This window comes from Pyrgilauda ruficollis, unplaced genomic scaffold (genome assembly GCF_017590135.1).
Source record: "Pyrgilauda ruficollis isolate IOZ18807 unplaced genomic scaffold, ASM1759013v1 scaffold196, whole genome shotgun sequence".
Lineage (NCBI taxonomy): Eukaryota > Metazoa > Chordata > Aves > Passeriformes > Passeridae > Pyrgilauda > Pyrgilauda ruficollis.
The window spans coordinates 431942-455812 of record NW_024518762.1 but is presented as its reverse complement, the minus strand read 5'-3'; the positions used below and the strand labels follow the sequence as shown (position 1 = coordinate 455812).

The following is a 23871-nucleotide window of genomic DNA, read 5'->3' as shown; positions in this document are numbered from 1 at the left end:
AGAGCATGCACCTATAAGCAGGTAGGTCTGCAGTCCCATGAGCTCCACACCAACCTGGGGAAGCTGCCAGCACCATCCACCCTTTCTTGTTCAAGAGCAGCTCAGGTAAAGCCTCTGTGAGCTGCAGCTGCTGCAGCAGTACCTGTGTCCAGTACCAGAACTGTACCTGTGCACAGGCCAGTGCTACTTTCCAACTTGGTAAAGCAGAAGCAGTCCTGAATTCTGATACCTTCTGCACTGCCTTTCCTTCTCTGTCTTTTAGGGTCTGTCATGAGAAACAGACACCTACAAATAATCACTATGGTTTAATGACACAAGGAAGAAGGACAGAGACCTTCTGATCTGAAATTTTAACTTAGCTATTTGATCCGAATATGTCCCACCAGGACTCAGAACGAGCAGGGACTCTGTTCTCTGCCTTGACAGGAGTGGCAACAGGAATGACCCACTGTACCCAACACACCAACAGCTTCCTGACGTGTCAGGGATCGGAGCAGTGCGGGGCCCAGCACGCTGTGGGCTGTGAGCTCCCCCGTGCTCAGCTCTCCGGAGCCAAGGGAAGCAGCCCCAGGCACTCACCGTTGCTGACCATGCGCCTGGCCACCTCCCAGAGGACCAGCCCGAAGGCCCAGATGTCCACGCGCTTGTAGGAGTCAAAGCAGTCGGCCTGGATGGTCTCGTCCAGCACCTCGGGAGCCATGTAGCGCTTGGTGCCCACACGGGGATTGTTCCCCACGTCCAGCTGGTTGGTGCTTTGGGAGTGCATGACTGCAAGGCCTGAAGGACAGAAAAAACAACGTGTTAGGGTCCCTTCAGCTGCAGCAGCACGCGCCTAAGGGCCCCCGAGCAGCGACCCCGTCAGACGGTTTCTGAAAGAGGAGCCAAGGGCCCAGCTGCCCAAAGAACAACGGGGTCAGCTCCAAACCTGCCAGCAAAACCAGCCCCTGGGGCCACAGACAGGCCCACTATCTCCTAAGGGACTATCATCAAGCATTTTATTGCACTCTTGCAAAACACTGTCATGAAGTGTTTTGCAGCCACTGGATGTCCCCAGCACTCTGGGCACGGATACGCAGAGGCCAAACAGCTGCTGCTCAGAACAAAACAACTTTACACAGCATTCAAATTTATTTATAGACCTTTTGGGTAGGTGGATACACCTGAACTGTGGGGAAAGGAGAAGAAAAACACTGCATGAAGGATACACACAAGTTAAAAAAATAAAGCTGGAAAACAAAAACACCGTATTTGCAGCAGCTTGAAAAATAAACATCCTCAAGCAGATCTAAAATGAGTCAGACAAAACCACTCTACCTGGTTTCTACTAATTACTAAACATTTAAGCAGAGAACATTATGTGAGGGACCAAATTACTGTAAATTTGGAAACACACAGAGCACTCATTTGGCCACGGTAAACAGAGAGCACTGCAAATTGAGCAGCAGTGGGTGCATGGCAGAGCCAAGCGACAGAGAGGGCGACGCAAACTCTCCCTAATTTCCTCAACAAATCTTCTAAGAATGACATATACTATTTACATTTAACAGGAGTTTATTTCAGGTGAACCTTAAAAGGCTTTTTACCTCAGTCCCACAAAAACTAACCTATCACCAGATCATTCATTTGCCTCTCTTTCCAAAGAACAGTCTGTTCTTTAACGCAATAAAACTTTGGAAAACACTCTTCTGCAATTCAAATGCACTTCAATATATTTCAAGCTGATAAGAATAGGCTTATGGTACCTCTAGAAAGATCACAGAATACTTTGGGTTGACAGTCTCAGGAATGAAGTCTGACCGCCGCGTGCTCTGGGATCCGGAAATGGCATTTAAGCACGGAAAACCAGGAAAAGGCCCCAAAAGCGTGGCTGGGCTGCAGGCGCCACCTGGCGGCCGCGGCGGGCACTGCGGGAGCGCCCGCGAGGGGACACGGACGGGGACACGGACACGGACAGGGGACAGGGACACGGACAGGTCACAGACAGCGGACATGGATGTGCTCTGGGAACCTGTGCCAGGGCCTGCCCACCCCACTGTAAAACACTTCTTACATTTATGTAAATCAATCCTCTTTCAGTTTCAAACCACCTCCCCTTGGCCCATCACAACAAGCACTGCTAAAATGTTTGTCCCACCCTTGTTAGGGACACTTTATGTCCCATCTCATGACCCCAGACTGATGAGATGAAGTCTGCTCCCAGATCCAAGTACTTCTGTCTCATTCTGACACATAGGCTTTTATGTGTGACTTTAAATTAGTATTAGATTATATTAAACAATATGTATGGTTTATAATTTTTTCCTTTAAAAAAGCTTGCAACAGCAAACAAAGGTCAGAAACCGCATTTTCTGGCCAACTCTGGAAAAATCAGGACCTCGGAGAACACTTTGATAAAAGTTGTAAAACTTCACCCACTCTAAGCCAAACAGCTTGCAGAGGCCCAGAGGTCAAGGCTCACAGCTGAGGGAGGCCGGCAGCACGCAGGGGTCAGGCAGGGGCTGTCACCCACAGAGGCAGCGCTGCTGTCTGCAGATGGGCAGCACGTCCTGCCCACCGCAGGGCACTGAGGGGCCCTGAGCCACGGCACTGCAGCTCCTGAACTGCATCCCGCTGGTGTGACACGGCCCTTGGGCACGCAGCCCTGCCCAGCAGCCCTGCCCAGCAGCAGGCACCAGCACGGCTTTGGATGGACACAGCAAGGCTCCCAGCCGGCAGGGTGAGCAGCAGTGAATGACATCCTGTCACTCTGTCACACAGCACACGTAGCTCCTGATCCCGGGGGTGCCACGGCACAGCAGCTCCTGAACAGCATCCTGCTGGTGTGACACGGCCCTTGGGCACGCAGCCCTGCGTGCTGTCCCACAGCACTGCCCGGCACCAGCACGGCTTTGGAAGGACACAGCAAGGCTCCCAGCCGGCAGGGTGAGCAGCAGTGAATGACATCCACTCCTGCACTCTGTCACACAGCACACGTGAGTCGCTGCAGCTCCTGATCCCGGGGGTGCCACGGCACAGCAGCTCCTGAACAGCATCCTGCTGGTGTGACACGGCCCTTGGGCACGCAGCCCTGCCCAGCAGAGCTGCCCATCAGCAGGCACCAGCACGGCTTTGGATGGACACAGCAAGGCTCCCAGCCGGCAGGGTGAGCAGCAGTGAATGACATCCACTCCTGTCACACAGCACACGTGAGCTCCTGACCCCGGGGGTGCCACGGCACAGCAGCCCCGGCTCCGGGCCCTGACAGGAAGGGACCAGAGAGGGGAAACAGGACAGAGCCCCACAGCAGGAAGGGCAGGAATGCATGCCAGAAGCAACAAACTCTTTGGTCAGTTTCCCTTACAAAGCAGGAACATAGGAAAATGGGACAGGTATAGGTCTGAAGAGTTCACATTTTAAAAAATAGCTATTTTAACCACCATAAAAACTAATGGGAAATGTTTACTGCTGTGCTCTCTCAGAAATATCTCTCAGACATCTGAAACCTCTAGATAAAGAGTGTAATAAACTTCACTGTACCAGTGCCAGGTCAATCAATGCCTGGACATCCTGCACCTCCTCAGAGTGAACTACAAATGTATTTAAAAGCCAGTCTCTAACACTTTGTGTTTCCAACTTACTGCTGCATTTGCTACTCTTCCCACAGCAAATTTCCAGAGGCCCAAGTATGTGGCTTTCGTGTTTTCCCTGTCTGTATCTCAAGTCCCTCAGGCACAAGTGACGGAAATTATGCAGTAGAATTATTATTTTAAAAATTCCCATCTCCTGATACACTTTTTGGCTAGGCAACAGTGCCCCAATTCAGTTCTACCACTATTTTCTCCCTTTTCTGCAGAGAAAAGCAAAAAAACCGTTACTGTCAGACACCCCTCCAAGGTGTGAACAAGGCACACCGCTGTGACTGCTCCTCAGCACGGGTGCATCGAGCTTCCATTCCAAACCAGCTGGTCCCAGGGAACTGCTTCTGGGCCCACGAGCGCTCTGCACGACCGAGCTGAGCTACGGCACCGGGACAGCGAGCACACGGCTCAGACTGTCTGTGGAGGACACTCAGTCTCAGGAATGAAGTCTGACCGCCGCGTGCTCTGGGATCCGGAAATGGCATTTAAGCACGGAAAACCAGGAAAAGGCCCCAAAAGCGTGGCTGGGCTGCAGGCGCCACCTGGCGGCCGCGGCGGGCACTGCGGGAGCGCCCGCGAGGGGACACGGACGGGGACACGGACACGGACAGGGGACAGGGACACGGACAGGTCACAGACAGCGGACATGGATGGGGGACACTGCAAGCACACGGACAGGGGTCATGGACAGGGGTCACTGCGGGCACACGGACAGGGGGCACAGACAGAGGTCACTGTGGGCACACAGACAGGTGGCACAGGGGTCACTGCGGGCACACGGACAGGTGGCACAGAGGTCACTGCAGGCACACAGACAGGGGGCACAGAGGTCACTGCGGGCACACAGACAGGTGGCACAGACAGGGAGCACAGACAGAGGTCTCTGCGGGCACACAGACAGGGGGCACAGAGGTCTCTGCAGACACACAGACAGGTGGCACAGGGGTCACTGCAGACACACAGACAGGGGGCACAGACAGAGGTCACTGCAGACACACGGACAGGGGGCACAGACACACCACCCCGGCCCACAGCCCCCCTCGCTCCTCCAGCGCAGCCACCCGACCCCCCGGCTGGGCAGCAGCAGCTCACCCAGGTCGGCGATGCAGCACTGCCCGTTCTTCTTGACGAGGATGTTCTTGCTCTTGAGGTCGCGGTGGGAGATGGCCGGCTTGCCCTGCGTGCCGAAGATCTCGATGTGCAGGTGCGCCAGGCCGCTGGCGATGGACAGCACGATGCGCAGGCAGCTCACCGTGTCCAGCGTGGTCAGCTGCAGGTAGTCGTACAGAGAGCCCATCTCGTGGTAGTGTGTGATCAGCCACAGCTGCGTGCTGGAGTTCCTGGAAGTCATGTCGGATGCAATAAAACCTAGAGGGAGAGGAAGAAGGAGAAACACGCCAATAAACTGACAGGGGTCCTTCAAGACTCCCCGAGAAAAGCAGCTCAGCTAGCCAGAGCAGGTGCTGAGAGTGCCAAGGCTGTGGGGATGACCCCATACAGCCCATCCACCCAGGAGCTGGACTCCATGATCCCGGTGGGTCCCTTCCAGCTCTGGATATTCTGTGACAAGATGGATCAACACTGCTGGCCCCTCGTGCAATGCACAACTTGTTTAATTAGAACTGCACTGCAGACAACTGCAGGTACTGCTGTGATGAAAGGAAATGCTGGAGCTCTAACTCACATTATTCACAAGAACCCATTCACATATTTGTCAGTCACATCGAAAAACTACTTCTTAGGACCACACACTTTAAAAATATTTTTATTTTTCCTTCTTTTTGAAGGACTTGGGGGTGGGGAAGTTCCCAGTCAAGCAGAAAGACCCCAAGTCTGTAGCACATTTGCTGCTGCCCACTTGAGAGGGTCACACTGGAAAGCAGAAACACCTCAGACATCAAGCCAGGAACAACCATTTCCATTTTTAGAGTCCACAGGCAGCCAGTGCAGGCTGCTGAGAACAGGGTTAAATGTGTGGCCCAACCACAATGATCTTCTATGAAGAAACTGAGAAAATTTGCTGTTCAAAACTCATGACTCATCAACCTCAAGAACTGCCTGCAAAAACACCATGTCTTGAAACTGGACCCCAAACTCAGGGGAAGCTCCCTTCCTGTCACCTCTGCATATATCCACACAGTGACCTCAACAGCTTTAGCTGGGAACAACACAAGTTTTATTCCCAAGTCAGAGGAACAAATCATGCTTATGAAAAGCTCACATTTGTCAGAAAGAACATCCACTGCCTTCTCTCCTAAAGTCAGACTTGTGCACAATGTGACATTTCTGTAATCTGTGATATTGTTTAATATTGAATCTAAAAAAAAGTCTCTAAAATAGCCAACAAATTTGACAGTCATCAAGAAAGACTAAACACAGGCAAAGCATCAAGGAAAACAGGCAATGTAATTTCAGCCAAGTCACTTACTCTCTTGGGAAGGGAAGTTCAATAATTCACATTTCAGGAGGCCACCAAATTATTTTTGTAGCAGCAAAGGAACTGCTTCAGGAAACACACAAATGACTAGCAGAGTGAGCTAGAGAGCCAAGGAACATTCTCTGACAGGAAGCAAGAAAAAGGAGCCAAAGGAAAACTGACTGAAGACAGACATTGGGTGAGGCAGTGTCAGCACTCAAAATGTGCTGCTGCTTTTATTTGCAGAGGTGGCACACCAGTGACAGCAGGGCACATCTATGAGGAATCAAAGGGCTGCTTAAACCTCAGACATGGCTCAACACAACAAAGCCACTTTCCCAGTTCTCAGCACCAAGCACATGAGGTATGAGTGATGCACAAGGTTCATTTACTTTCCTATTTCCAGGGAAAAAGATACATCATGCAGCTATAACTGAAGTTTAAACACCAAAAGAGCTTACTCTCACCCTGAGCAGAACAGCTGAACAGAAGAGAATACTGGATTCATATTGCACTTTACTTAGCCATAAGGAAAAGTATTAAATGCCTAAATCTCATTATAAACTCCTCCCCACCTTTTCTCCCTCCATTTCTGCAGGGAAACTGAGATTACAACCCAACACAGATCCACCAGAGCTTCCCCTGACACACTGGGCAGGACTCTGCCACGAGAGCTGCAGGAGCCAGTCCCTTCCACAGGGCTCTGTGACACCTCCACTGCTTTCTGTGTGCTCAGCTGCCAACACTGATTCATCTGGCTGATTAACTGCTTCCTGCTGCAATATTGCAGAGCAGCAAGTCGCAGCTGCTATGACACATTCCCCATTTGAGACTCAGCCTCTCCTGGAAGTCTCTCCCTGAAAATTTCTCTTCAGCTCTTTATCACAAGACAAGAACCTGCAGACTGTGAGCTGCCTGGTGAGTGTGCAGTGCTTGACAAGTGACCTGTCCAGGTAACTCACCTTTACAGCAGACACACCAGGATACAGAACGTGCTTGTCCTACTTACCCAAAATATTCTCGTGCCGCAGCAGTACAGTGTTGTACAGCTCAGTTTCCCTGAACCAGGACTTCTCATCCCTAGAAGAGAAGATCTTCACAGCAACATTTTCTCCTTGCCACTGACCCCTCCAAACTTCTCCATAACGGCCCTTTCCTGGTGGGGGAAAAACACAGGAGAAGCTGTCACCTAACAAACAGCCTTCAGCAGGCAGAACTCGACTGTCATGAACCCAGCACCACACCAGCTGCTCTGACCTCCCCTGCACGCAGGTCTCACCACTGGAGTCACACTGTGCTCCAGCATCCCTCCTTTTTCCTGGCTGCTTTGCCTGCAAGCCCTGAGAGTGTGGATCTCCCCTCCCTGCACACCAGTGCAGCACAGAGGGGTTGAACTGGCAGGTACCATACAATGGAAGTGGTTTTGCAGCTGAAGTGACTCAGGCGGCACAGGGCAAGGTCAGTGTGCCCAGCACAGAGCTGTGAATTCTGCAGCAAGGAGGGCAGGAAGGAAATGCAATGCTGGGGATACAGCCCTTACATTTCTATTCCATCATCACCCCTTGCAAAATGAAGATTTAAAGAAAACAAAAACCTAAAGCCATCCACAAACAAAAAAAAAAAGGATTAAAAACCACCAGCCCCACCAAAACCAAGCCCTGTCCCGTGGAGATCAGGACATACTGTCTGCAAGCCAAACTTTTCAGCCCAATAGCTTCCTCACCTCTTCAGTGCCTGCACCGAATCTTGGCTCAATGTCAATGCCTCCAGGTATCTTTGACCCAAATGCCTCCTAAACTCAATTAACACTACGCAGTTAATAACAAAAATATGCTGAAGAAAAATTGAATGAATCAATAAAATTAACACTAAAGCCCTACAAAAAACTAACCACCCAGAAGACACTGACCTACACACTCCACAAGTGTGATCTGGCGAGCCACCGTTCTTTGCACCAAGAAAGGAAGCCCAGAGCCACTTCCAGATGTGCAGGAATGGTCCAACAAATCCTGTTCAGAAGGAAAAGCAGAAGTTTAGGACCCGTGAGAAACCCCATTTTTCCCTGTTTACATGCACAAAGGACAGGTTAGGTTAAAGCTCGGGGTATCTGTGTGGCTCTGGGGATGCCATTTGGTCACCTGGGGTGAAAGAGCATTTGTTTAGTAAGCCATTATTTCTTTAATAAGTGTAATAAATATATGACAACAGATGTCTGCACTGGAAGCCCACTCCTGGCATACCAGCTATCCTCTATCAGGAGATTCTGGCCTTTTTCAGCACTTCACTCTTCTTTTACTTACCTTATGTCCTCTCAGTTCTGTTTCTGATGCCTATTCAAGCTTGATGCAGGTATTTAAAATCAAAACCAGTTTTCAAATAAATGAGGTGAGGGGATTTTCCAGCATCACCAGTGGCAAATCACACAAGATTTGCCACTGATACTCCAGAAAAACTTCTGTAACAAATCTTTCTTAAAAGCTTTATCAGTTTCTGGTATTTTTAATGCATAGAAAGCAGACTTTGAGCTGTAAGCTTATAACAAACATAAGTGAGATCCTGATTGAATGTTAAAATCCCATTAGCCTTGTAAAATGCTAATGTCCAGCTGCTTTTACAGCCAGGAGTTTTGTATTAGTTCAAAGCATTAACAACTATTGCTGGACTCTTTTTTACAAAGGAAAATAGGATTAAAAAGCCTAAGTGTAACCAACTTTCTGTTATTTCCAGAAAACAGCATTGCAGTGCTTGGACCAGATATCCATGAAATCTCATTTCTTCTAAGAACCTCTTAACGAGTGCTCAAGAAAAAGAATCTGGGAGTGACAGAGACTGCCTTACTTTTTAACACAAACTGAGGGCTCATTTTCCTTCCTGCTTGCATCAGAGCAAAACAAAAGCAACAAAAACAAAAATCCATCCCCAAACTTATCTACAGCAACTGTAAAAACAAGATTTGAAGAGGCCAGAGCTCCTTCCACTAAGCAGCTTAGGGCTTTAAGCACTTGCTACACTGCAGAGACTAATCCTAAATGTAAACTTACCTAATGTGTGACAAAGCCAGTGACTTAAAACACAATGGAGAAGAAAAATCTGGCATCTAGAAGAGTTGCTGTTCAGATGAACGTTTGGGCACAGGAGCCACCAATTACATGTTGTGCATCAGCCACGCTGGGAGGCAGGGCAGCAGCACTGGCACCACGCAGCACTGGCTCAGAGGGTCTGACAGCTCCCAGCTTCTCCCAGCTCTTTGAAACAGAATTGTGATTTTTTTCTTCACAGATGTTATCCCCATTTCCAAGTAACATTAAATAACTAGAAGTACAAAAGGTCTGCAAATGGCTTGAAATGATCTTGCACAGATAAGACAGAGGAGCTGGTAAAAGTTGGAAGTCAGTGCTTAAGGACAGATCACCAGCTGCACACATGCCTGGGCCATGTGGATACATCAAGATTGGCTGTTTTAAACCAGTAACATGGAACCAACCTTTGTGGGCTCATTAAACAGAGCCAAAGGCATTACAAAAAGAAAGAAAAAAAAAATATTAACAGACACAGGCCACTCCTTGCAGTGAAAGCACATTATGGTGGGACAGCACCAAAATAGAAAATGTTTTCCAGCCTCTTAATGCTGGGGACATTTTATCTCTGCAATGCAAGGAGAAGAAAACTCTGCATTGCTTCAGAAACACACTCCACCTGCCTGAAGCTTTACTTGCTCTGCTCAGATAAAGTGAGGGACAGCTGCTGGGACATTTGTGCTCTGGCCTCAGGGAAGGGGGAAGGACAGTCACCCTGCAGAAAGGGAACACTTCCCAGCTCATTACATTTTGCAGAGACCACATGAGTAAGACTGTAATTTGAAAACTGAGCTTTGAGTAAGAACTGCCCATTTCTTAGAACTCCCACTGCTCCTCCATCAGCAAAACGTCACTGATACCCCAGCCCTTCAGGCTGTTGTGTATCAAACATGCAGCACAGTTCTTCACCTCTCCCATCACTCCAGGCCACCCCAGCCAGGCACACTCTGTTTTGATGTACTGACACTGTTTCACAGTACAGGTCAAAGGACCTACACTTGCCAAACCCACCTTTTGGTTAAAATTCATTAGTACTACAGTTTTGGGAGCACAGGAACAGCACCACTCCAGTCCTGAGGCCAACTGGCATCCCCTGGCAGCAAAACATGCTCTTAGTGATGCGGCCACACAGAAGGAAGAGAGGGGAGTTTGGAAGTGAGGAAAACTCACACCCTGCACACAGGCAGGTCACTTACTGCCAGCGTGCTGTCCCCCACGTTCGAGGCAATGAGGCCCTCGATTGTGCCATACTCTGCATCCCTAGAATTGAGCCTCTCCATGTGGTTTTTCTGTATTCTCCGTATGATCAGCACAGCTACTGCAGAAAAAACTATCAACACCACCACAGGAGCCAGGATAACGATGATTAGTGTTTCCATGCTGTAACCTGCAGCTTCTCCTTGAAAGGTTTGCCCTTGGAAAAGAGAGGGGAAGGGAAAAAGTGTGAAAAGAGAGAAAAAGTAATTTTTCAGATTCCCAGAGAAGTCTTTAAACCCATTAGCAGTGACACCAAGCCTGACCTCGGTACCCACCCAGCACGACAGAGGCCGTGCCACAGCCAGGTGTGAGCACACCTGCATGGAGGATGCACTCCCTGTGGAGCAGCACAGCCCCCACCTGCACCGAGCCACTTCTCACATGCAGTGCCTCCATCCTGACCCCAGCCACACACTGCAACCCTCACTGCCCCAGCACAGAGACCAGTCCAGCCGTGGGCATCAGAGGTGTGCCAGCAGGCCCCAGCGTGGGGACCAGGGCACAAAGGGCATCCTGTGCCCATGAAACCCTTCCTTCAGCCAGCACTGGGGTCATCTCTCTCCCAGCACAGCAGATCAAAGCCAGCCCGCCCCTCTGTCTGGAAATGCACCAGTGCAGAATGGAGCTCACCCTTGGCAGAGGGCAGCTGCGCAGTGATGTTCATGTTGCACAGGTGCCCCTGGCAGCACTCCACGGCCTGGCTGGGGGATGGAGGCGTTTTGCAGGTCATTTTCCGTTGCTCATAGACCTGGAAGCAGCCTTTCTGGTAGACCTTGGCCCCATCATTAATGCTCAGGGAAGCAAAGCAGCGCTGGCCTTGGCACCGATCCCCGTTCCCACAGGATATGCCTTCACACACACATTCGTAGGGGATCATCTTGAGCTTCCGTTCATCATCTGCAAAAGGGAAGAGTCCAGGAAAAAACATCATCCTGTTCCTAACAGCTTCAGTTAGAGGTAAAGAAATCATAAGACAATCAAATCTGCTTAAGGGAAGTGATATTGTTTTCAGGTAGCGCTGAAGAACACTAAGTAGGAGGTAACAATTCTAATTCAGCTACTGCAGCATGACAAAGACATGCCACAGCAGACACAGAGATCTCTCTCAAGTAAGTTAAAATATAAAACTGAGAAAACCAAGTTACTCCCAGAAAGCCTTTATTCAATGTTTTCCAAAGGCTGTTTGTGAAGTGGTGAGTACACACATCTTTCAGGGGCTTCTCTCTCAGAACATCCAAGAGATCTTCAAATGAACCATTCCTTCCTTTCCGTGGCAGTGGAAATACTATTTCCTTTTTTTGAGGCAAACCTTAAACACACTGCATGTCACAAAAGCTTCACGTGCACACAGCTGTGTAAACATTACACAAGTCACTTTCCAAAGCCAATGCCTCACTGGAGCAATCATGGAAGAGCTACCAAACACCACCCTGGAAACCCTGCCTCACACAGCACTCACCTTGCCAGCTCGGAGATGGGAACGCCATCACCATCAGTACAGGGAGAATCATAACTCCATCAACCACCCTGGAGCTGCAGAAAGGAGACACAACAGTTCTGTATGCTTCACTGCTGTCTAAAAATGCAACCACCCCAAAAGCAGTGTTTAGCCTTTCATCAGTTCCTTACACAAAAAACAACCCAACCTTGATTGGACTCCTTTTCAACTCTGTCTTGTTTCCTAAATCATTTCCTTCACTTATAAAATCCATGCATTTACTGCAACATATTTTTAGATTCACAGAGACATCACATGCAACTACCATGTAGATACAGAAGCTTGTAACAGGGGAACATGAACTCTCCAGTACCAAGCAGGCATGTAACACCAATGACACATTCTTTGAACCAGTTACTAGAAAGTTAATTATTGTCAGACTGAGGAGGTGGTCTGTAAAACTGTATTATCTGGGCTTTGAGGGGAAACAGAAAAGATCTCCACCAGAAAACTCAGCATAACTTCCATTAACCACCAAAAACCATTGCTGGATGGCAAGAAAAAGATTGAGATGTATTTAAGGAAGATGCTGCTCTCTAAAGAGCAATTTCTCAGTTTAAGTTGCCTCTCCAAGGATTTTCCTTTTGATGGGCCAAGTCCATTTCCCTGCTGCTGAAGACAGGTAACTACACCTTGTGCAACAGTCCTGGCTGATTCCAGCACAGAGCAGAAGCACATGCTCCCTCTAAAACAGGAAATAAAGGAGTGAATTTGCCTTTGTATTTCCAGTCTTTGCCATGATATTTTCTTTACAAGAAAATACAGACCACTCTTTACTCCACTTTTTACTGTGAAACAAGGCTTCTGAAAAGAAACTCTTCTGCAGTTTCTCAGGATTTAACCCAACAGACAGGGCTGGTGACTCAGAATGGTTTGCCTGTCCTGTGTTGGTTGGTTCCTGCAGAGACTGCGTAGTCACATGGAACAAAATGCTCCTTATGTGCAGGTATTTGCCTTAATTCTTTTGGATTTAATTCTAATTGAAGCAGATGAAAATTGAAAATAAATCTGATATTGTCATTTTCCTTTCAGATCTCTTCTGTTGTGCCTTTTCAAATCATCAGCACTTCTTAAGTGCTCAGTGATGAAAGCCAAGCCATTACTTCTGTATTTATTTCCAGTAACTGATTAGTGACCAGTTAAAATGATCAGAAATTTCTGACCCAAGTATTCAGTTTCTGCCTTCACAGAAAGGCCCAGGCAGCACTGACCACCTCCCCTGCCAGAACAACTCTCCCTTCCAAAGACCCATTCCCCAAGGAAGCTTCCCCTGCTTGTCCTTGATGCACCCAAGGGTAATCCCTGCCAATATCTGACCCTCAACAACCGTGCTGGGACACGATCACACCGAGCTGAACAGCGCGGGCAGGGAGCAATCCAGGGAGCAGCTCAAAGCAGAGCAGAGCTGTCCCAAGGAACCATCAGTGGCCAAGTGCTCGGGATCAGCTCAAAGGGGTCGGTGCCCTGCTCCCCAGGCAGGGAGGTGTCGGGATCCCCGCTCTGCCTTGGGCACAACAGCCCGGAGCAGCCCTGCGCTGCCCTGCTCACTCAGCAAGTCCAGACAGAGGTGGCTCCTGGCACTGCTCTCCTTGCCAGACACGGGCACTTCCAAGAGCCAAAGCCAGCCCAGGGCTGCATGGATGGGAGCGCTCCAGGGCATCCTGGCAGGGACAGGTCCCTCCGGAGAGCCCTTCAGACAGCAGGGGCATCCAGCTCAAGGAAAAGGTGCTTCAGAAAGACAAAATCTGAGTTTCACACTGCCGGGCAGCTTCAGAGGTTAGCCAGCAGCAGCAGCAGCTCCCAGGCACAGCCAGCTCTTCCACAGCTAACTCAGGGCTGCAGCCCCTGGGCCAGTTAAAACCAGCAGGGGTTGTTTTGTGCTGGTGGGAGCTGCCCCACCTCTGACACGCGTGGGGCAGCCCGAGACCCCCACACCTTGGCCCCCCTCGGCCATTCCAGCCCCTCTCCTGCCAGACCTGGCTGAGGGAGAGCAGCTCTGCTCTGCCAGGGAAGGAGGCTGAGCACACGGACCAGGAGCCGGCCACAGTGTGGGACTGAAGTCACGGGAAGCACACACCAGTCCAAACACCGGGAAAACTGCCAGCTGCATGGACTCACCTGGTGTCTGTTCAACCAGTTTATCTGAATTCCCGAAAAGAAACAAATACACACAAGTATATTTGTACACATAAGCCCCTGCCCTGTATTTCTCAGGGGGAGGATGAGGATGGCAATCAGACCCACTCCCCCAAAGAGGCAAGAAAACCATACTGGACTTTTAACAGATTTTATGCATTTCACAGCATGCACGGTCCTCCCAAGGAAAAAAAGCCCAATACTTCCATTTAAACCCTGCTTCTATAAAGCTGTTCCTCCAGCTGTCGATTGTCCCAAAGGCCTCAAGGAAGTCTCGTCTGCCTGTGCTGAGGAGAGCTGTGCACACTGGCAGCAGCCTGTCGCACACCCAGCACGTCTGTGCAGCCCAGGCCACGCCGGGCTCACAGCCCCCAGCCACACTGGAGGAGGCAAGGAGCTGGGAGGGAGACTCTGACCTCTACAAAACACTAATTTTCCCTTAACAATTATTTGAGACCATGAGTTCAAAGGTGTTGTTCTCACTGCTTTAAAAAAAATTACTTTTTCAAAGCAATTAATGCACACCATAAGCACCAAAGTCTGGTTCTAGTGACACCAGCAAGCACACCCCTTCCAGTTACTGCTTGTTTAGAGAGAAAGAAAATATACATTTTAATGTAAGGAACAAAACATTCTTTAATAAATCCCCACAGAAAACTGCTATGGATTTAAAGATCCATGAGATATCCAGTTACCATCTGGTACCTGAATTCACAAGAACTTTTTCCCCAAGGGAAGACTTGGGATTTAACCCAGATAAATGAAGAGGAATTAACAAGTAACCAGCAGAAATTCACAAAAGGTATTTTCCTTTTGCCGTTCGACTGGAGCCGCAGGCCGGGCCCTGTGGAACTGCAGCACAGCGGCAAGAGCCACCAGAGGGCATCGGGAACATGGGCAGGGATGCCAGCGCCCGGGATGCAGGGATCCAGCCTTCCCAGCGCCCCATGGCGCTCCACACACACGGATGGAGCTGCCAGCGCTCCCTGACACCCTCCACACAGGGATCCGGGATCCCAGTGCCACGCTCCATACCCACACAGGGATCCCAGTGCCCTGTGCCACGCTCCATACCCACACAGGGATCCGGGATCCCAGTGCCACGCTCCATACCCACACAGGGATCCCAGTGCCCTGTGCCACACTCCATACCCACACAGGGATCCCAGTGCCCTGTGCCACACTCCATACCCACACAGGGATCCGGGATCCCAGTGCCACGCTCCATACCCACACAGGGATCCGGGATCCCAGTGCCACACTCCATACCCACACAGGGATGCAGGGATCCCAGTGCCCTGTGCCATGCTCCATACCCACACAGGGATGCAGGGATCCCAGCATCCCATGCCACACTCCAGATGCAGCAGTACTGGACACCCCAAGGCAGAGCTGGAAGCAGGACACTGTGTCTGAGCTTCAGCCACACACAGGAAAATGTGGATCATCTGGGTTTAACCTCCTCCTGCAAAAGCACATTATCATTGGAAAACTACAACTTTCTATTGATGGAAAAGTCTCTTTCAAAGTGGCAGCTCCCAGATTTCCAAACAAACCTGCCACGCAGTGCAGGCAAGGAAGGGACCCTGGCTCCTGGGCAGGCCAGTATCTGCTCCAAGGCCAGCTTTGGATTCTGAAGAAGTCCTTTAAATTGGCTTTGGAAGCCCAAGTGAACAATAAGCCAAGCACAAGGCAGATCAGACACTTGGTGAAGACACCCAGCACTACACAGAGACACACACCTGGTTCAGGTAACAGAGTCTATAGAATCCTTATGCTCTGTAGTCATAAAGTCCCTGCAAAATCCACCCTGAAACTCCAATGCTTGTTCCACTTTCACAGCTAATATTGCTCTCTCCTTTCTTCCTAAGAAAACTGCGTCCTGCCAAATCATTCCTGTATGGCCTTACAGCAATGTGGGGTGAAGTTCTGTACTGGGACTGTCAGGACAGCAGCTGCAAGAAGCCAGAGGGGAGAGAAGAACCAGTTCAGACAACCTGAAACCCCACAAGGACCCCTGAGGGCAGCGGCTGCTGAAGTGGCCTTTAGCCCCCAGAGCCAGCACTGAGCACAGACCACAGCAGACAGAGTGAGCCCATCAGTGCAGGAACTTCAGGTTGCATTTCATCTCCATATGACACAGACATGGGAACACGAACATGAGAGCAGCTCAGACTTTCCAGATGAGATCAGAAGCACCCAGATATCGCTGACAGTCCCAGTGGCCCCCTGCCAAGAGCCCAAGGGCTGTACATGTTTTGCATGTACCTCACCAGATTCCTATCAAAAGAAAACATCCATAACACTGGATCACACTCATGCCATCCACAACAGCCACACACGAGCTGAATTCATCCACAGCTGTGTCTTCAGAAGGAGAAATGTGCATTTAAAGGCAATAATTCACAGCTTGCTCTTTAACTGAATCTCACACAAAGGAGGTGCAGCCCCACAAAGGCATTCCTTGCGTCAGAGAGCGACAACCTTGGGCAGTCCTTTCTTACGGTCTAAACTCGGGTGCCAGAATTCAGAAGATGGAAGCCAGCCACCAACTCCATTTGGTGCTCACCTGCAAATGCACAAGGCACACATCCACACTTCACAGCTCCAAAAATGTGTCAAAGTGCCACCCAGAAAGACCAAATGTCTCAGATTCGAGTGACCACAAACACAGAAAGAGTGAAGGACAGGATGCTGGTTCCTCTGTACTCGCGTACAAAGCAAAATCACAGCAGTGCTGAGGAAGAATGAAAACACCACACGAAAGGGAGCTACACAGTGTAAAGTGTCCTGGAAGTTTCTCCCAGTCGGTAACTCTGACACATTCAGAAAGAGCCAATCTCTTGGTCCTTGTAAGAAAAAGAAAAGGTAGCAAAGCATGAGTGTCACATAAAAATAAAAACAGCCTGCTCCCAGGGAACAGGAGAAAATGGCATCAAGCTGTACCAGCGGAGGTTCAGGTTGCATACTGGGGAAAATTCCTTCACAGAAATGGTCATATGGCCTCGGCACAGGCTGCCTGGCACTGTCCAGGGCAGTGGTGGAATCCCCATCCCTGGAGGGATTTACAAGTTGTGCAGATGTGGAACATTGGGTTAGTGGTGGCCTTGGCACTGCCAGAGGAATGATTTGACCTCATGATCTTAGAGGGCTTTTCCACCACAAAGCATTCAGTGATTCCATGTGGGCAGCAGAATGCCCTGTGGCTGCAGGAGGCAGAAGGCGTTTGCCCCAGTGTAAGAGCTCAGGCTGTGTGTCGGTATTGCATCAGTACAGGGGTCTTGAGCAACTCACCGACAGAGGCTTGCTCAAACAATGATGCAAGCACAAACGCTTTTAAATTGAACTGCAACTTCCCAGTGCCTTTGAAGACACGTGTGTATCTTTCCCTATCATTTGTTGCATTGTGGGGTAAATAACTTCCCCAGGAGGCAAGTACCAAGGATTAGCGCTGCCCTGCGGAACAGCCCGTGCTCAGCAGCATCGCTTAAAACCCCCGTTCACCGAGTGCCCGGCTGTGGCTCAGGGACCATGCACCGCTGGCAGCACCTGCACAGTGAGGGGTGCAGCTCCACACGTGCAGAGGCAGCACACAATGAACACGGGGGCTGTGCCGGCTCAGGGGAATGCTCAGGCTCAGCCTCACACGAACGAGGCACCGCACAGGTATCTGTCTGCTCAAGACACTCAGATACACGTGAATTACTGCGGCTTCTCACACATTTCACATACAGACAAAGGTGCTCTTTTATTACGCTACACATGTTTCCTTGCTGCACAGGTATTCTTACATGGCACACAGACAGCTCCTACCAGAGGAACATTCTGTAACTACCAGGAAAAAGGCTCCATCACACCGCTGCAAAGCTCCTTGGACACTTTCCCTGTCAGACACAAGTCATAGCTATAGACAACGCTTAATACCACTCTGGCAAGGACATTCTAGATGCCCACAAAGTGAGGAAAATCCCCATCAGCGTCTGGGGACTTCATCTGTGCTGAGGCCTTGGGCTTAGGAGGCAAAGAGTGCACCCCTGCACATCCCACTGCCACACTTTCCCCCTGGAATGGTTCTCTCTCCAGAGACAGTGTACTCTCACACCTCAATACAAAACTGCCAATGAAGATACAAACTCTGTCCAAACAGAACACCCGGATTTATCCAGCAGCTGTGACTAAGTCCCAAAACACAAACATTTTCAACTGAGAGATAATTGGGAATTGCCTGTAAAAGTTGTTTCTGAATAGTTTAGGTAAAAAAGATTAAAATAGCCAACAAACTCAAAACGCACCCAGTAACAGTGACTTACTTTGAACTTACTCAAGCCTACCTGTGTGAGCCTCGGCCTGCTTTCCTGCAGCCAGCAATGGTGTGTCTATCTACTGCAGATGTTATCTGTGCGATGAAGGAGCTCAGGCAGGAACACAGCCCCCGGCATTCCAGGATCACACAGCGCTCATACCCGCTCTGTCCTGGCAGGGGGAACGCGAGCACGGACCAGGGGCAGGGGCAGGGGCACAGCTAGGGCACAGCCCGGGCACAGCCGGTGCCAGCAGGACACGGCTCCCGTCCCCAGAGCCGCGCCCGCGGTGACAGCCCAGCGCCAGCCCCCGGGGAACCCGCATCGCCCCCCGCTCTCCGAATAAACATCCTCCGCCCGGAGCCGCCCACCATCCCGCCGAGAAACCGACGGTTCAGCTCACAGCCCCAGTGACATCACCCACCGCTAACCATTTTCAAACGCTTTTTAGTAACTAGTTAAATATTACATGGCTCGCCGGCTCAGAGTTTCTGCAGAACACTCCAGCCAACCAAAACAACATTTCCAAAAACAAACTTTGGCTCGGTTATCACCAACAAAAGTCCTATTTTTTACCTAAAAAAAAAAATAAAAAATAAAAAAAAAAAATTAAAAAAAAAAAAAAAAAAAAAAAAAAGCCTGGGTTTTTTTTCCCCGGTTTTCCCTGGCTTTCTTTACACAAATTTTAAATACTCATTTCTTTATTCTGGGTTGCAGAGAAGCCTGGGTCTGATGAGGTGCACAGCTTTTAGAACCATCTCTCACTGGGACACACCCTGCTGCAAGATAACAACATCATCTAGCTCCTACAAACGCATCAACTCAGCAGCATCTCCCTACAGCCTCTGTGCTTTCACACATGCAGGAACCTAGAGAGGTGCAAATGCTTTTTATTCTCAGTCCCTGATGCTATCAGCCCAGGTCATTCAGAGCCAAACTCTGACTGAGGTGAAGGCACTTCCTCGGCCACAGCAGTCTCCAGGTGACCCCTCAGCTGTGTTGATATTTCACTCCAGTGAGCACCCTCATTTGCACACCAATAAACCCAGCAGATTTTGCAGATTTACCCTGGGTAAACCTGAACCTCCAGAGTTATTGTCACAGGCTCAACACCACGAGAAAATTCTACTTCTGCCCTTTAGCCCAAGCACCCTATCCTGAGTGTAGTTTGGGGTATTTTAGTAAAAATTAGTCAAAACTTTTTTCTTAAAAAATCCATTTCATTGCATTGCCAGAATAATACAATGGCAGCATGACTCAGCAAACACGTTAATCCACTAGTTAACATGGAACCATCAAAGCTGGAAATACTACAAACATATTTTTATTTGTGTATTATATATAAATCTATAAACCTGAGCAGGGCAAGAGCAGGAGAGGTGCAGAGGAACACAGCATATGGCAGGAGTACCGAGGAGAGACAGGAGAGCCTGGCTTCACACCACCAGCTCACTGCTGAGGGATTAAACTGGGATAAGAGCAGCATTCCTCAGGAGTGATGGGCTGCTACAAAGTCAGAAAGGTTAAGGGACATGGAAAAGTCAAGTATTCATTCTGCACCCCACTTACAGCTCAACTGCTCCTAGCCTCAGCCAGCCAAAGAAAATTAACCAACATTTATAGAGCAAAATCGGACTGAGAACAGCAGTTCCTGACACTCCATGGGCACAAGTCATGAAGCAGCATTTCCTCTCAGCAGAGCCTTTCATTAACTGTTACTCTGGAGTCCAGAAAACTGAATGCAGTTAGCAATCTGAAGAAGGAAACACCCTGCTGCATAAGAAAGTCAAGTCTTCAGAGATTACACTAGACCACCCCAGAATTTCAGCAGTACTGTTCTACAGTTTGGACAGGCCAGAGCCACATTATTCTGTCCTCAAATCCAAGATACAAAGCAGGTCCTGTTCCGGCCCGGGTGCTCCTCAGCCTCCCATCTCCCACCTGTGCAAATGGGACACCCAGCAGCAAGGATGTACAGAGCTCATGAAATCCAGGAACAACAGGGAGGGGCACTCACCGTTAAGGGGAACGCAACCCAAAGCTGACTTGGAGAAGACAGTAAGGTGAAGAGCAGCTCAGGCTTTTCTCCATCCTTGAACCTTCCAGTGGTATTTCTGCTCTTCCCTCATCAGCAACATTAACCTCAGTGCTGCAGTTCTCAGCTTTACCCTGTTCTCTCCCTCCAAGCACCCTGCAGGCTGTCCCCCTTTCTCACCTGAGGCTTCTTAAGGTACCACAGCCTCCACCACAGGTCTCTGTTCCGCTCACACCTCACCTGTGGCAGTCTCACCTGGGACACTGATCCATCTAGCATTCAGGCCTGTGTGCTAAAACAGCTCGAGAACTTTACAAATCACTTTGTCCTGGCATTCCTCAGCTGCTGTTACAGCTGTGTCTACTCTGACCTCTCAGGCAAACCCCTGTGCTCCCCCTGGGACAGGAGCTCCCCATCACTGCCTGCTATGTGCCCCTCAGTCCAATCACCAGGCACCCGGTCACCTCTCCAAACACCCAATGTATCCCAATTACACACAATTCAGACACTTCTTTCCAGAGCTGTTTCAAGTATTCCCTTTCCACCTATTTAGCTGTACGCTGTCAAACTCACGCATCTCCCATGGCCTTGCCAAACCCAACTGTAATTGCAGATCTTCTGAAAACCATTCAGTGGATTCATACAGACTTTTGGTTTAACTGCTGCAGAAGCCAGAAGCAGCCAGTCTCATCCCTATTTAACAGCTAAACTCCCATGTCTGACCTCACACACAGTCAGCTGCAGATGTGAAGCTGTCCTTTGGGACCAGTCTGCCTTTGGAGCTCTGCACAGCCTGCCCGAGAGCACCACACCTTTCAGCAGCTGGGAACAAGGCCACACTGACGATTCCAGGGAGCTTATGACACATACCCAGTGGCTGTTTCCAAGGGCCAACATCTCTGCACAGAGCACCCAGCCGTGACTGGGAGTGTAACACACTGAGGACAGTGAGTCAAAGACCACCTTCACCAACTGCTCCTGAACACAGTAAGCACCCAAATATGCTTTGGGCCAACAACCCTCCTCACTCATGGGCTGTGAGGGAGGAAGGGATCATTCTGAACAGGACACAAGGCAGCACTTGCTCACACACAGCAGATGACCATTCCACTCTTTCAAACAACATCAAGCCATTTTCCTCAGAGGAGAACTCAAGCTCAAGAAGTGAATGTACTTCCTGCAAATAACCTGCTATACAAACTGTTCCTACAAAGGGTCAAAAAGCACTGTCAAAGGCATGAGGAAATAGATTTTGGATACTCTGGATAGTAACTGTCATCAACCCAAAGGAAAGGACCAACAGTCAGTACAAAATGGAAAGCCAGGTTGGTCAACAAGGCCAGATCTGACTTCACAGAAACCTTCAGCATTTTCACTCATCTTCTGGCCAAAAGACAGATTCTTCTGGGTTTCATGCTCTAAAGCTTTCCACTCAAGAAACAAAAAGCAACATCAAAACTCCACCCCAGGTTCTCACCAGCGTAGCTCTATTTGTGAGTGCTCTGAAGTTAGCAGGAACACAGCTGCAGAGAGAAAGCAGAAGCTGCCATGTTTGCCTGTGAGCATTCAGTTAGGCCAGGAATCATCTGAACTTCAGCTGGACTAGACACCAAGAAAACCACAATAAAATGGACTGAGGCATCCAAAATTATTCTCAGAAAATAGGCCAGACCAGGCATGAAAACATCTGGGCTTGGCTTGAGTCATGAAGCACATGAGCAAGACACCCCACTGCTGCCTGCGGGCCCAAGTGAGGAATGTGAGCAGCACAAAGGTAGGCAGCAGCAGTCTCCCACACCCAGATTCCCTTTCTGCATCTTCCTCCACCAAACATGCAACAGGCCCTTTATTCTGACATGTCCTGCACATCCCACTCCAATGGGATTTCTAAGGATGGTATTTCTGGGATGTCAGGTAATGCATACATGATCACAGCTGGTCAGCCAGCCAGCTCCAGGCACATATTCCCACTTCTGAGACAAAAACAAGGCCAAAAAAGGGTTAAACCATTCCAATCCTGGCCCATGCTGGCACACATGTCCAGCTGGCCAACACTGTACACGTTCCAAGGATCCCTTACTCTGCCACACCAACACACAGCAGCTCCCCCACCTCCCTCCCACCCAGACCCTCGTCCCAGTAACTTACACAAGCTGATGAGGACAAGTTTATCCCAGCTCTAAGCAGCAAACAGCCAAGACTTCATATACCAGAAGGACTGCAGCAGCTCAGCTCCTCTGTCCCTCAGATGAGTCAGTGTCAGCACTATTCCCTTTTGGCTTTGCAGCATTAAGGCAAGTGAAGTGAGCATTCTCACCAGAACTGCTCTCTCAGGCCAGAAAGCCCAAAGGACTCTACGCCACGGTGGGAAAGACAGGCGTGGGGATGGGCCACTGACCAGAAACTCTTACTGCCTAGACTCAGTAATGAAAGAGGGGAAAAAAGATTAAGGAGGAAGTCACCAGAACTTCAGCGATTAATTAAAAACAATCTGCTCATACATTTTGGAAATAAGCCTGACAGGATGAACAGGTATGAAAGAGACACAGGACACAGTATATTTATGCATTTAATATAACACAGAAAATTGATGGACTATTATACCTATAACCTATGGACTAATCCAGCACTAATTCTGGCCACCACATGTACTCCTCACATGCATTTCAGCACTCTTACTTCAGAGTGGATTGACCTGGGTCCCCTCACTGGAAGGTGCTACCACATATGGCTCCAAGCTGCCCAGCAGAGGCTGAGAACTTGACGCCCACGTTTCAGGACAGAGCACATGTGCCATACACCAGGAACAGAGCCTGCAGCTTAGTCTCCTCTAGAAGAAATCCAGCACACACACGCCCAAACCACTCTGCAACTCACAATATAGGGAGCTCCTGGCAGGGACAAGCCTCCAAAAACCCACTGGTGCTCCAAGAGAGAGGCCCAACGCGGGTAAGAGCCATAGAGCCACCTGACCCCAAAAGTGTGTTTGACCGACAGCCCCTCGCCTCAGCTCTGCATCCCCCAAAACCCAGAGGCAGCTGCTGAGGGCAAGCAGGATGCCAAGAGGGGTAAGAATTAACTTTTAACAGGCAAAGGGGGGTGCACACCCGAAGCAGGTCACGGTGGTGGCCCCAGCCCGGCACTGCTTTCCAGGGACAGCCGTCCTGGCTCTCCAGCACTGCATACAGCATTAAGGAAGGTTTTATCTCTCCCTTTTCCTGTCAGCTCAGATCCAGACAGGCTGACTCTGTTAACATTAGAATGCTTATTTTTCCCCTATCCACTATCTCCAAGCCAAAACAACATCTGGAACTTCAGCCTGCCACACAAAGAGAGACAGATTGTAACTGGAAAAAGCTACACATCAGCTTCCCAAGCTTTATACGTTTCTGCTTTTATCTGAACTTCCCACATGTACCTTCCGAACAGCTCCACAGGGAGAAGAACTGATTCCTTCATAGAGACTCCCAAACACAATGTAAGGCCCCTTCCATTTCAGAATAACCTCAAATGATTATCAGAAAAATAACAGGA

The 23871-nt window shown here is 49.6% G+C and overlaps 1 protein-coding gene across 1 annotated transcript in view; it reads right to left on the bottom strand.

Annotated features, from left to right (window-relative positions):
- Positions 1-23871, bottom strand: part of ACVR1 (activin A receptor type 1) — a 44465-nt gene that overhangs the window by 5771 nt on the left and 14823 nt on the right. The window contains exons 2-8 of the mRNA XM_041466008.1: positions 11827-11900; positions 10998-11264; positions 10307-10524; positions 7943-8042; positions 7043-7189; positions 4710-4985; positions 580-777 (exon numbers count right to left, since the gene is read on the bottom strand). Of these exons, the coding sequence (XP_041321942.1) occupies positions 580-777; positions 4710-4985; positions 7043-7189; positions 7943-8042; positions 10307-10524; positions 10998-11264; positions 11827-11878 (1258 nt within the window). The 5' untranslated portion in view covers positions 11879-11900. The remainder of the gene's footprint in view (positions 1-579; positions 778-4709; positions 4986-7042; positions 7190-7942; positions 8043-10306; positions 10525-10997; positions 11265-11826; positions 11901-23871) is intronic.